This window comes from Polypterus senegalus, chromosome 3, assembly GCF_016835505.1.
Source record: "Polypterus senegalus isolate Bchr_013 chromosome 3, ASM1683550v1, whole genome shotgun sequence".
NCBI lineage: Eukaryota > Metazoa > Chordata > Cladistia > Polypteriformes > Polypteridae > Polypterus > Polypterus senegalus.
This window is the reverse complement of record NC_053156.1, coordinates 96,381,169-96,394,027: the sequence shown is the minus strand read 5'-3', so window position 1 is coordinate 96,394,027 and position 12,859 is coordinate 96,381,169. Positions and strand designations below refer to the sequence as shown.

The window sequence follows — 12,859 nt, the reverse complement described above, 5'->3', positions numbered from 1 at the left end:
GTCCATTCTGACCTCATCTATAATTCTGTGGTTTGGTGCTGCCTCTGCTCAGGCTAAGGCCAATCTGCAACACATCATCAAAGCCTACGAAAGAATCATAGGCTGTAACTTACCACACACACACACACACACTGAAGTCCTATATGAGTCCAGGGTAAGGAAGAGGGCCGGAAACATCACTGCTGATCCAACTCATCCAGGGCATCACCTGTTCCATAGACTTCCCTCTGGCAAACGGCTTAATGCTGTGAAAGCTAAAACAACACGTCACCTAAACTGTTTTCTCGTATGTGCCGTTATGCTTACTAATCAGGTCTGAGAGATTCTACTCATTATCTATGTATACCTACACACTAGACTGTCTGGACATTTTAATCCTACTATCTGTTTATTTATTGCATTGCTCTTGCATGCTGCATCATATTTTATATTATATCTTTCTTTTGTATTCTATGTTGTCCTTGTATGTGGCACCAATACTATCAAGACAGATTCCTAGTACAGATTAATGTACCTGGCCAATAAAGTGAATTCTGATTCTGGTATTTTCTCAAAAGGGTACACCACTTGGTTTAGAAATATTTTATGAAACGTACCTTACAATATTACCATTAAGTGAAAAGTTATTATTTGGCATGGGCATCAGTATTCAGACTTATTCATCTTTATAATTGTTCATTTTATTACAGTTATTAGATTGTATCATTTTATCAGTGACATCTCTGTGCCTGTGTGGGAATTGTATTTTTACCTTTGCACCAGGCACACTTGTCAACCTTGTGTTGGTCACGCCTGACATCACAGTGTCAATTGTATTTAATATTAACATTTTCTCCAAGAACAAAGTTTGCTAATCCCATCCATGCAACGAGAAGTGAAGCAGAATGAACCCTTTTATTGGCTAACTGAATAAATTACAACATGCAAGCTTTCGAGGCAGCTCAGGCTTCTTCTTCAGGCAAGTACTTTACATCAGCTTCACTTCTCATTGCATCCATAATAGCTAACACGGTATATTACCCTACTTCTACAATTCCAACCATGCAATTTCTCCAAAATAACATCAAATCAAGTTTTGAAGACCCATAAAGTCCTAATGTCTTCCACACTACATGTGCATATGGTCCACTGCTTGAAGAAAAGCTTTCCAACATTTGTGTGAAACCCTTAAGAAGTGTCCCTGTGTACTAATTCTTTTTGTAGCTTTAAACTTAACTTAAAAACTTAAGTCATGCCACCTCTTAATCTTCACTTGCCAAAACTGAAAAGGATCAACTCCTTCAAACCTTCCAATGACCTTGGTGTCTGCAGCCCTGGAATCGCCTAGTTGCTCTTCTCTGGACCTTTTCTAGTGCTGCTATGTCCTTTTTGTAGCCTGGAGACCAAAACTGCACACAGTACTCCAGATGAGGCCTCACCAGTGCATTATAAAGCTTGAGCATAACCTCCTTGGACTTGTACTCCACACATCATGCTATATAACCTAACATTTTGATAGCCTTCTGTACACTATTTGGCTGTCCACTACGACTCCTAAATCATTCTCATAAAGGGTACTTTCAAATTTCAGGTCTCCCGTTGTGTATTCAAATCAAACATGTTTACTTCCAACGTGTAATACTACACATCTGCTTACAAAAAATTTCATTTGTCACATATCGGCCCAAGCCTATGTTCTGTCAGGGTCTCTGTAATGATTCAGCCAATTCTGCATTATCTGCTGTTCCATATGACTGAAAAAATCTCAAAAAAGAGAACAGTAATCACTTTTTACTTAACTTTAGTCAGGGTGAAATAATACTTAACATAAGAACTTGGTCCCATGGACTTCAATTTTATTTTTGGATTTTGTCATTTAGTTTTATGACTGCTGCCCTAGCTTTCGCCTGTCCCCAACATCATTTTTGCCTTCTATTTCAAAATGCTTATCTCCCTTTATGCATTTTAAAAACATCAGACTCCTGCCATAAAAGAGATCACAATATTATCTGCTTTTTCAACCAATTAGGACGTTGATAAAAGTATGCTGATCTATGTTGTGATGTAGCTTTGGATAAACTACCATTAACTGACACTCTGCAGTAGTCTGCCATGAGTCATTGCAATGAAAGCTCTTTATTTTCCAGAGTTCTGACTTTTTAATGAGATCTTGTGTAACCATAATAGCCTTATGCATGAGGGTAATATGCTAACGTATGCTGTATGCCTATTTTGAACGAGCTTATTCTAATACAGTACTAAGGTAAATGAAGCAAAACTGAGTTCCCTTTGTTTACCTGAGGTTAATGTACATGTTCTGAAATGCATTCAACCCAAGCAGTGTTCCATTAATCCTAAATTTGGTTCATGAATAAAGGAGTGTTACCATGGCCATGGAACATTTTACCTTTGTGTGAATGTGAGACATCGTTCTGAACAGTTATGGCTCACTACTTACACTCACAATATTTTATGAGAATAAAGCCATCTGTGGTGTACTGGTTTCTGGCCTGCATAACTGAAATGTGTTTCATTTCTATCTAAAGAGCCATTTGTTCCATTCTCAGCCTTCAGTCCGTTAGTCCATCCATTTTTAATACACATTATGCTGTGTAATTTCAACCAACAGGGTCATCAGCACCTTGTTTGTGTATCCTGCAGTGCTCAAACTCCTCCTGCACTCCATGTGGTACTCCAGTGTATGCTTGCTGCGGAGAGATTATAAAAAATAATAGTGATTTTTGGAGACTCCTGCTACTTGAATGTTTGTCATTATTCCTTAATTTAATTTCAGTAACATTGTGCATTAGCCAGTTCAGTTGCCCAAACAAATGAACTCCGCTTGTCCTGCTACTTTTGTCATATTCATTTTGTATTCACCAGGGAAACATTTTCAGCCCGATCTGCAAATTAAATGTGTGTCGGAAAGAAGAAAAATACAGTATCTATCCATCCATCCATCCATCCTCTTCCACTTCTCCGAGGTCGGGTCGCAGGGGCAGCAGCTTAAGCAGAGAGGCCCAGACTTCCCTCTCCCCGGCCACTTCTTCCAGCTCTTCCGGGAGAATCCCAAGGCGTTCCCAGGCCAGCCGGGAGATATAGTCTCTCCAGCGTGTCCTGGGTCTTCCCCGGGGCCTCCTCCCGGTTGGACGTGCCCGGAACACCTCACCAGGGAGGCGTCCAGGAGGCATCCTGATCAGATGCCCGAGCCACCTCCTCTGACTCCTCTCGATGCAGAGGAGCAGCAGCTCTACTCTGAGCCCCTCCCGGATGACTGAGCTTCTCACCCTATCCTTAAGGGAAAGCCCAGACACCCTGCGGAGGAAACTCATTTCAGCCGCTTTTATTCGCGATCTCATTCTTTCGGTCACTACCCATAGCTCATGACCATAGGTGAGGGTAGGAGCGTAGATCGACTGGTAAATTGAGAGCTTTGCCTTACGGCTCAGCTCCTTATTCACCACGACAGACCGATGCAGAGCCTGCATCACTGTGGATGCCGCACCGATCCGCCTGTCGATATTTATACAGTATCTAGTATTAATTTAATTCCTCAAAAAATACTTAGTCTCGCCTTAATGAAATGAACATTTTTAAAAATAATACAATCTAACATTATGAAATACTGAATTATTCTGCATGCACTAACTTGTTGAAATCTAGAATTGTTTGTCATTAAAATTTTCACTTTACAAATCTATAACCATGATTAACAGGCAGAAAGACAGTATGCTGAAAACTGATACCTGCACTCGATGAGTAGAACACTCACATTGTTCCATGGTGAGATCAAAGAGTTGGGGCAAAGGCTTACAGACAGGTGGCAGAAGGGCCAAAGTTGAGGAAGAGAATAGAGGATAGCACTCCATCACTCTACTACCATTTTAAAGTCTAATTATATTTTATGCTTCATATACAGTGTGAGTATTTATTAAATGGCGGCTCTAAGGCTAGGGATCTGCACTGGCAATCGGAAGGTTGCCGGTTCGAATCCTGTAAATGCCAAAAGGGTCTCTGCTCTGTTGGGCCCTTGAGCAAGACCCTTAACCTGCAATTGCTGAGCGCTTTGAGTGGTGAGAAAAGCGCTATATAAATGCAAAGATTTATTAAATGCAAATACGTCTACCTAATCTTACCGTACCATGCATTCAAAACTTATTTTGTCCAAAAACATTAAATATAGCAACAAAATTATATTAAAGATAATCATAAAATAATAAGGATACCTTTAAGAAAACTTTTCGTTACCATAAATTCAGTGTTCAGTAACACATTTTTTTTAGTCTCATCACTCACTTTTTTCAGTTCTGCTTGGAAGAATCTAAGAAGACTATAACTTTTGGATTATTTTTTTCACAACCCACTCCATCCCAATCAATCAGTGTGTTTTAACTACTGCCTTTCACAGAGCTCACCATCACAAAAACACTGCAACAACAAACAAAGTGAGATTCAAGATCATTTGGATGCATGACAGATTCATGAGAAATATATATCAGGGAGATTGTGTCTGACATTAAAATAAAGCTTGATATTCGACTATCAAGCTTGTAAAATGGTTCCGTCAATTGACACTGATAGAACTTGACAAAGATCGTGGAGCCACAAACCTACAGAAGCATTCTCTAAAGGCTGCAAATTTTGGAGTTGGTATTCTCAAAATGTCATCTCCTCACCTTGCATGTGAGGCAAGCTGAGGTTTTAGAAATTCAAAATCTTTTATATGTCAAAGTTAAATCACAAAGCCAGCCCAGGATGAGAAGAACACCTTTATTGACATAAGTGGAGTCACTCAGTACATGGAAAAATATGGCTGACTTACAGATAGTGGTAACACTTCTTAAATACACTTGTTAATTACAGAAGCGCATGATTAGTTTCATTTCTCATGTCCTTGCTAGTTACTGATAAATAGGACCCTTGGAGTTCAGATTCTACTGCACTATGTTGTACTGTTTGTTTTTTTTTTATTATCAATACTTCTTCTTGCAGAGAAGTAGCAGCAGGACTGGGTCACAGATCAATAGGCTTTAATAAAATGCTATCTAAGAGTGCTAAAGGCAAAAGCTAACAGTTAACAAGGAAAGAAGTCAATCAATATATAATCAATATGTGAAAATCATATGTATCAGTATAAATTAACGTTCACATATGTCACTAATGAACAGGAAGCCCAGAGGGGACTGGACGGTCTCATGGTCTGGAATCCCTACAGATTTTATTTTTTTCTCCAGCCGTCTGGAGTTTTTTTTCTGTCCCCCCTGGCCATTGGACCTTACTCTTATTCGATGTTAATTAATGTTGATTTATTTTGTTTTCTTATTGTGTCTTTTATTTTTCTATTCTTTATTATGTAAAGCACTTTGAGCTACTGTTTGTATGAAAATGTGCTATAGAAATAAATGTTGTTGTTGTTAGGCGCACCTGGAGGGTTGTAAGTTAATTTCATTTGAGAACTGTAGTCATAAACAAGCCTCTCTCAGTGTACAATTAAATTGCAGGCACTTGCAGACACTGTACGGTCCCATTCACACTATTACATTTTCCTTACAAAACCTCAGACATTTGTCTCCGTTTTCATCTTTCGTCCTCACTAGCCCTGCATTTTCAACCCACAAAAATGAAGACTTCTGAACATGCTCTTCAGAACCGGGCTCTGATTGGTTCATGCTTATTATGTGGCTTTTCCTTGATTGGATTCTACTCATTACAACATCTCATTCCCTGATTGGTCACCCTATGCGGAAGAAAACCATACTCCAGCATAGCGGGCATAGAAGAGTTGCTTACCTGTATGCATCTAAATTGCATTTTGGACCATATACATTCATAAAAAAGGAAAAATAATTTACCGGTCACTACACTTGTAAAAATAACATTGTAAATAACTCAGTTGACAGAGTCCTATCAGTGTTTTTACTTAAACTTGATGTGTTCAAGCAAAATTAATAACAAGGTGCTTAATGAAGTGGATGGGTATAGAATGCAGACAAGCTCACAAGAATGCAGGACAGAGGGATGAATGCACAATGCTGTAAAGCGAAGTTAGAGACATACAAGGGTATGCATTTATTTATTTTCTCTATTTATGTTAGTTTTACAAATGTTGTTAGATATAAGATATGCTCCAATCGCTCTGGACTGGTAATACTTAAACCTCTCTCAAATGGACATAGAATTGGTCACTCATTCTTTCAAGTGACACTTTAACATTTACAATGTGTGTTTTTTTAATGACAAGAGTATCATCTCTAATTCTGAAAACTGTTCCCTTATACACGGTCCCTTCATGAAGTTTTCTGCTGCGGTGTGCATGGCCAGTTTAGGAGGTCTACTTCATAAGCGTTATTAGATTTTTTTAGTGTATGGACAGATACTTTTATAAACAATGTGAAAACTCGAGTGCGGATGAAAGTCATTTTCATTTGAAAACTCCGTTTTAAATAAAAAGGTACAAGTGTAGATGTGGCCCACCATGCACACTGGAAAAAGTTAGAACTGACAGCTCTTTTCAACATGTCTTTGGACCTCTGGAAATTGGACGATCCCTGAAAATACTTTCAAATAACACTAAAGACCACAGATGAACTTAAATGAGTCTGAAATGTTGTAAGGTACACATAATAAAAATTGTGTTATTGTGCCATCTTCATTCTAATGATAAATGATTATAATTATAATGCATAGTGTAGGTATGTATTAGCGCATAGTAAAATGAACACTATATGATACATACGACTGGGAATGTGAAGTCTTAAGTTGTTATTTGGGCTTTATATTTGGGCAATGTGGATTTGAAATATAAAGGTCATTATGCTACAAAGTTGCAGAATGTCACATTTTATTTCTGGGTAGTGCTGCACGTATATGCCTTCATTTTTGAATTTTATCTCTTTGTGTTTTCCATTCTCATAAATACTAGGGCATTTAGTTTTTTTGTTCCTTGTTGTCTTTTGTTCTCCATGGCAATTCTGACAATTGCCTTCCTGCTGTCTCATATACTGTCGGTCAGGCATTAGCTATTGCATTGATTGTGCATTCATAAAGGAGATGTGAATGTGCAGTGTTGGATTTTGCCTTTGTTCTTCTCTTTAGTGTCTGCCTTTGGAGTCGGTAGGCCTAAGCAATCATGAAGACTAGAGAACACTCCATGACACAAAAGCCATTTGGATGCTGACAGAATTAATTCAGAACCATAGTACAGAAACGGGACTAACCGAAGTCAACAATTTGGTGCATACTGGAAAAAAAAGAAGCCACGTAGTATTCAACAGCGACAAGCCTGACTAAAGAAAACCTCAGCTGGTGACAGAAATATTGTCAAAATTGAGAAAAAAACTTTAAAATAACTCCACTTGAAGTAACCAGTAATCTCTGCTGTACATGAGTGGAAATATCTCTGCCTATTTTTTTTTTTTGGTCACAAAACTAATCAGGCCCTGGTGCAACATGCAAAACCCTCAACAGTAACTACAAAGGATGGATTAGAATTTATTAAAAGATTTACAGAGAGGTGTTCTGGAATGAACCGATGTGAAGGACTGTCTGATTGTCAAGAAGTTGCTACCAGTAAAACCTCCACCAGAGAGAAAGAGAGAGAGAGAAATCCATGTTGGTAGTCAAGATGTAGCTCTCCATGTCAGCATATGAAGGAATGGACCTCAATAAGAAGATAAGCCTTGACAGCATGAAGGGTGATTGAAAAGTAAGACTTTATAGAACAGGAGGAAGAGCTTCTGTTGGCCCTTAAAGAAGACGTTCTCCTAAGGACACTAAAAGGCCAGCAACATGGCATATAACAAGAATTGTGAGCCAACACAGCATATACCAAGAACCAGAGGGGAAAAAGTCTTATTGGTGGGAGAAAGGGTGGCCAGAAATGAGAGACAGAGAGGTGAGGAGTAGTGATGAGCGAAACAGGCAAGTTTTCATTTGTGTACAGTTTCATGAAACTGACACCAAAATTTGTTTCACAGGTAATTTTGAAATTGGAAAATGTGAAACACAATAAAAAGCCTTTTAGCATTTGGGTAGACAGTAAAGAATGTTGGTTCCTAAAGCCTCTTTCACACTTCTGTATTTACTGTAATTTTGTTTTCCTTCACCCGCATAACACATTTCTATGTACCACATCAGTAGAATCATTTCGTTTACATCACCAGAGCACACCATCCTGTACACTGTTGTGTTTTCTCCACAGCAAAATCTCACTACATGGAAAGCCGTCACTGCCAAACTCCAAACTCCACCCTCCTCCATGACAGGGAGATGCATGGGAATACTGATGCATGAAAATGCTTCTAGAAAGTAACTAAAAACTTTCTTGTTGTTGTGAACAGACAGACAGACAGACAGACAGACAGACAGACAGATAGATAGACAGACAGACAGATAGATAGATAGATAGATAGATAGATAGATAGATAGATAGATAGATAGATAGGGGAAATTCACATAATCCAGCAGCAGTATACAGATACAAAAAACAATATTAAATTAAAGAGTAATAAAAATGCATATAAAAACAGACAATAACTTTGAATAATGTTAGCATTTACTCCCCCGGGTGGAGTTGAAGAGTCGCATAGTGTAGGGGAGGAACGATCTCCTCATTCTGTCAGACAAATATTGCTGGAAAAGAAGCACAACTTATTTCACAATTTTTTTTTGAAGTGAAACGCAGTGTTTTGCTGTGAATTCAATATCACATAAATTATTTCGCTCATCACTACTGGGGAGTGAGAAGGGAGAGTGCTGTGATGCAGACTGGGTAATGGGCAAGTGGGAAAGCTCACCCAGCTGAACTGATAGACACAGGCTTTTTTGTCTGATATTTTCATTTTGGTACTTTTGTATTCTCCCTGTTGTCTGTATTATTTTATAATAAACAACTTGTTTTTCATATTTAAGACTCCTAAACATTTTTCTAAGTGTGGAGAGATGAAAGAATGGTGCTTTTCATTTACACTCTTAACAGGAGAAGCAACTGCATATGGCCTAATTCATACCATTGTATTTGTGAAAGATGGTGAAGGCAGTGTCAGGACTTGAAAATGCATGGTAGTCTCTCAAACGGGCTGAATCCAGCAAGCTGATAACCTAAAACAAGAAGATCATTTGAGTCAAGAGAATGGAAGAGTTTGGACCGGCTCAAATCTGATTTAACTCCAATCGAGCTTGCAGTCCATTTACTTAAAAAATAAACTCCCAGAAACAAATAGCCATTGAAAATGCCTGCACCCTTGCAGCAAAAACTCAGGAAAGCATCTGCAACGGACAAACTAAGAGTGTGATGAAGCTTAAATGTCCCAGGCTTGAAGCATTTACGGATTTGCATCAGAAAAGTAAGTTTATACTGCTTGAATTTACTTCAAGTTAAGTTTGTTGGAATACTAATACTCACTTGAAATGGGGGATGGTAATTTTTTAATAAAATAAAATATACATGTATAAAGCACCCAGAAGTAAAGAGTAAAGAATGACATTCTTGATTTCAAATCCAAATTGCTTGCATTTACAGCAAAAAATAACAATTTGGATTTCAATCTCCTAGAAACCATGGAGGGTATTGTTTGGACTGTACAGTATTTAAATATACATCATAATTCTCAATAGGAGAATTTGTCTTGAAGAAGCAATGAGTAGTTCAAAAAAGTTTTATGAATTTGTGCATATAGACACTCTGAACCAATTTTAAGTGGGATGTCTCTGTCAATTATAAATGGGAGGCAAGGCCGGTGTGTTAAATAATCCTCCACATATGGAACTTTATCAGATTGTATAAACTTGTGTGTTAGGGCACATCCTTCATAATACAATACTCCCAACAAAACAACATCCTCAAAACAAAATAATAAATAATTAGTTTTGGGAAAAAATGTAGAAAAAAATTAAAAGGGTTAGCCTTAAATCAATAAAATACACAAAGTAGCCATTAAAAACCAAAAATATATTAATTCTTCACTGCTTCTATTTCACCCAAATAGATATTTTTTATTGAGTTTTGCGATTGTGAAATTGAATGCTGAACAAAACAAAAACTGTTCAGCTTATCCCATCTCTAAATTTATCGATAGTTTCAATCTCTGTCCTACAAGCACCTTCCCATTTGAACTAAACACACTCACTGTAAACTTAAAAGACATTTGATAGACATCTTATTCATGACTGACACCTTAATAACATTCCAGAAATAAACAAAATTTTACAAAATGATGATCAATATATACACAATGCAGTGTGTGAAAATCAGAATAAAGATCAGTAATATTAGTTACTGACATATAGCTTTGAAATGGACATTGCGCCAGTACAAATTGGAAACTTTTAAAAGAAAATATTTCTTACAGTTTTTGAAGGCAGTATATAAATTAGGAACTTGTTATGTAAGTAACTCTTATGGTTCATACTTAACTCACATTTTTGGTATTATTTTGTAATGTTTAATCGCACTCACAATCACAGGTTACCTGTAATATGCCTTCAACATGAAAGGTACCAGCTAACCTCTCAGGTTCTTTTCTTAATGGGGAATAGGAAGAAATATCAACACCAGCTAAGCTTTTTCCTGTCTCACTGTCCATATTGTACTTTGCATATTCAACCCTAGGGTCCCCTATCATCAGGCTGCTTAACTAACTGAGGCGGTCTTTACTTCTATACCTTTACTTTGACCCACTTTACCACAAGTAGATACCTTTACAAGTGTCCTCATGTACTCCTAAAGGACAGAAGCTAGACAAGGAATGAACAATCTAGCTTCTCAGCTATGCTAATAGCTGATTATATGTACCTGTACTATATTAATATATATTGTTACTAGGGAGGCAAGCCCCCCTGGCGTCATCGGCGCCCAACCCCCCAGTTGCGTCCAGAATATTAGTAAAATCTGCAAATGTACAAAAGAAAAATTATTTATAAGAGGTTCGCCCCCTGCTCACTTCGCTTGCCAACCCTCCCAGCCTGCGCTACATGCCAGCCACTTCACATCTCTGCCGCTCGCATAACGCACCCCAAGGAGACATGGTCGCTCCTCCTAAACCCCCACTTAAACGGTGATACAATGGGAAACAAATAGTTTTTTTTATCTCTTCTTTGCTTGATCAGCTGCTGGCAGCTTGCTGCTGCTGCTCTTCATCTTTTATTTCCGGCCCCGGGCGTGGTTAAATCTCTTGGCACAAAGTCTCATCTCGCAGGATGTGAGTTCTTGATATTTTTTAGTTTATAATTTAAAAACGGAATAATAATCCAAAAATCAAACAGCATCAAATTAAAGTTCGATAAATTCTGAAAAGAATGATACCAAACATATATATGTAAGTTTTAAAATAAGGCCGATTTAAAGTGTGACAAAAAAGTCACATAAAAACGTTAGATAAAATTGTTGCACTTTTAGGCTTAGGATTTTATATACAGGTAAAATTCCACTACAACAAACTCCCAGGGACCTAAAAAATATTTCTTTGTAATGAAAATTTTGTTGTAATGAGATTCTGTATTTGTTACTATAGTGCTTTCTTCAACTTGTGGCCAGGCATTTGCAATCATTTCAATAGCTTCTTTTGCATTAATTTTAATCTCCTCCTGCCTACAAGTTATTCTGACAAGAATTTTTCTAAGCATTTCGTTGCCATAATACACTTTCAGGGTGCGAATGATGCCCAAATGCAATGGCTGAAGCACTGCTGTGCAAATGAGTGGGAGGAATTCAACGCGAACATTATCTAAATGTAGAAACATGTTGTGGGCAGCACAATTATCAATCAGGAGCCGAATCATCCTTTTCTTCTTCATATTGTGAGGTTTCTGAACTCTTTTAAGAGTCCCCCCCACTCCCCACCCAACAGGAACGACACGCTGAAGTGCGTCCCGAAGCACGATTACAGCGTTTCTGAAAGATTGATTGTCTGTTGCCGGGGCAGGGCAACATCAGGCTCACAGCATTGCAGTGAAGCGACACAAAAGCAAATCATAAAAGATTGAGGTCGTGCTATAACTCCCTGTCTTGCACCCCAAAACACAAGGCTTAGTCTCAGTACTTTAGCAAAACCAGCTTTATTCAACTTGAAACAGGAACGGCACACTTATTTATTGTAGCATGATCTGCCACTCTGCTATACACAGACACAGCAGTCAGGCAGGGTCGTGGCCAGATCAGTGACCAAGTAAACCTGTTATCTGCATTTACAACATACCTTGCATTACCCACCGATATCTTTTCTGTTTGCTTTGGCAGAGAGACGCAGCATAGCTTTGAGCCTGCTGTTGCCCCAGCAACAGATAAACATTCTTCCATTAACACGGAGATCAGACTTTGTAACACTTTTCGGCATGTCGTCTAGTTGGGAGAGATCCCAAGAGAGTTTACAAACCTCACATTTTCTTGAATGAGTGCCGCATTAATAGGAATGGTTCTTGAATGAGCATCACTGAACCACACAAAAACTGCTTTTTCGACATCTTCAAATGCAGCAGTTCACATACGTTTGCAACCCAAGATTTTTCTTCTTTTTTTGTTCGGCCTTTCAAGAAAGTTGACAGTGTCAATGGCGAAATTCTGAATTCACTGGCAATGTCTTTTTTCTTTTTGCCACAATCGAGTGCTGCAAAAATTAAGTTTGTTTTTTTTTTTTCTAATATGAACTGTTATCGTTTTTTCGTTTCTGCCGTTTCTATAGGAGGGGGACAATGAGTTAAATTCCAATGGATGTTTTTCAAATATTGACGAGCAATAAGCAAAAGGTATCACTGAAAACCGACCAGTATTAGGAGAGTTCGAAGAAAGAAAAATAAAATTACAATGTTTCTGTTTGGGGGATTTTTGTGCACAACTGAGCTGCGACCACAGAACTAACTGCTCTGTGGATGATTCATTCAGGCA

General features: G+C 38.1%; 1 protein-coding gene across 6 annotated transcripts in view; it reads left to right on the top strand.

Moving 5' to 3' along the window:
* The window catches only part of fam184ab (family with sequence similarity 184 member Ab), a 651,259-nt gene that overhangs the window by 582,711 nt on the left and 55,689 nt on the right, over positions 1-12,859 (top strand). The window contains exon 17 of one of the 6 annotated variants that reach the window (XM_039747652.1): positions 7,075-7,466. The exons of the other annotated variants lie outside the window; for them this stretch is intronic. Within the exon in view, the coding sequence (XP_039603586.1) occupies positions 7,075-7,119 (45 nt within the window). The 3' untranslated portion in view covers positions 7,120-7,466. Of the gene's footprint in view, positions 1-7,074; positions 7,467-12,859 lie in introns of those variants that run through there. 6 annotated transcript variants of the gene reach the window in all.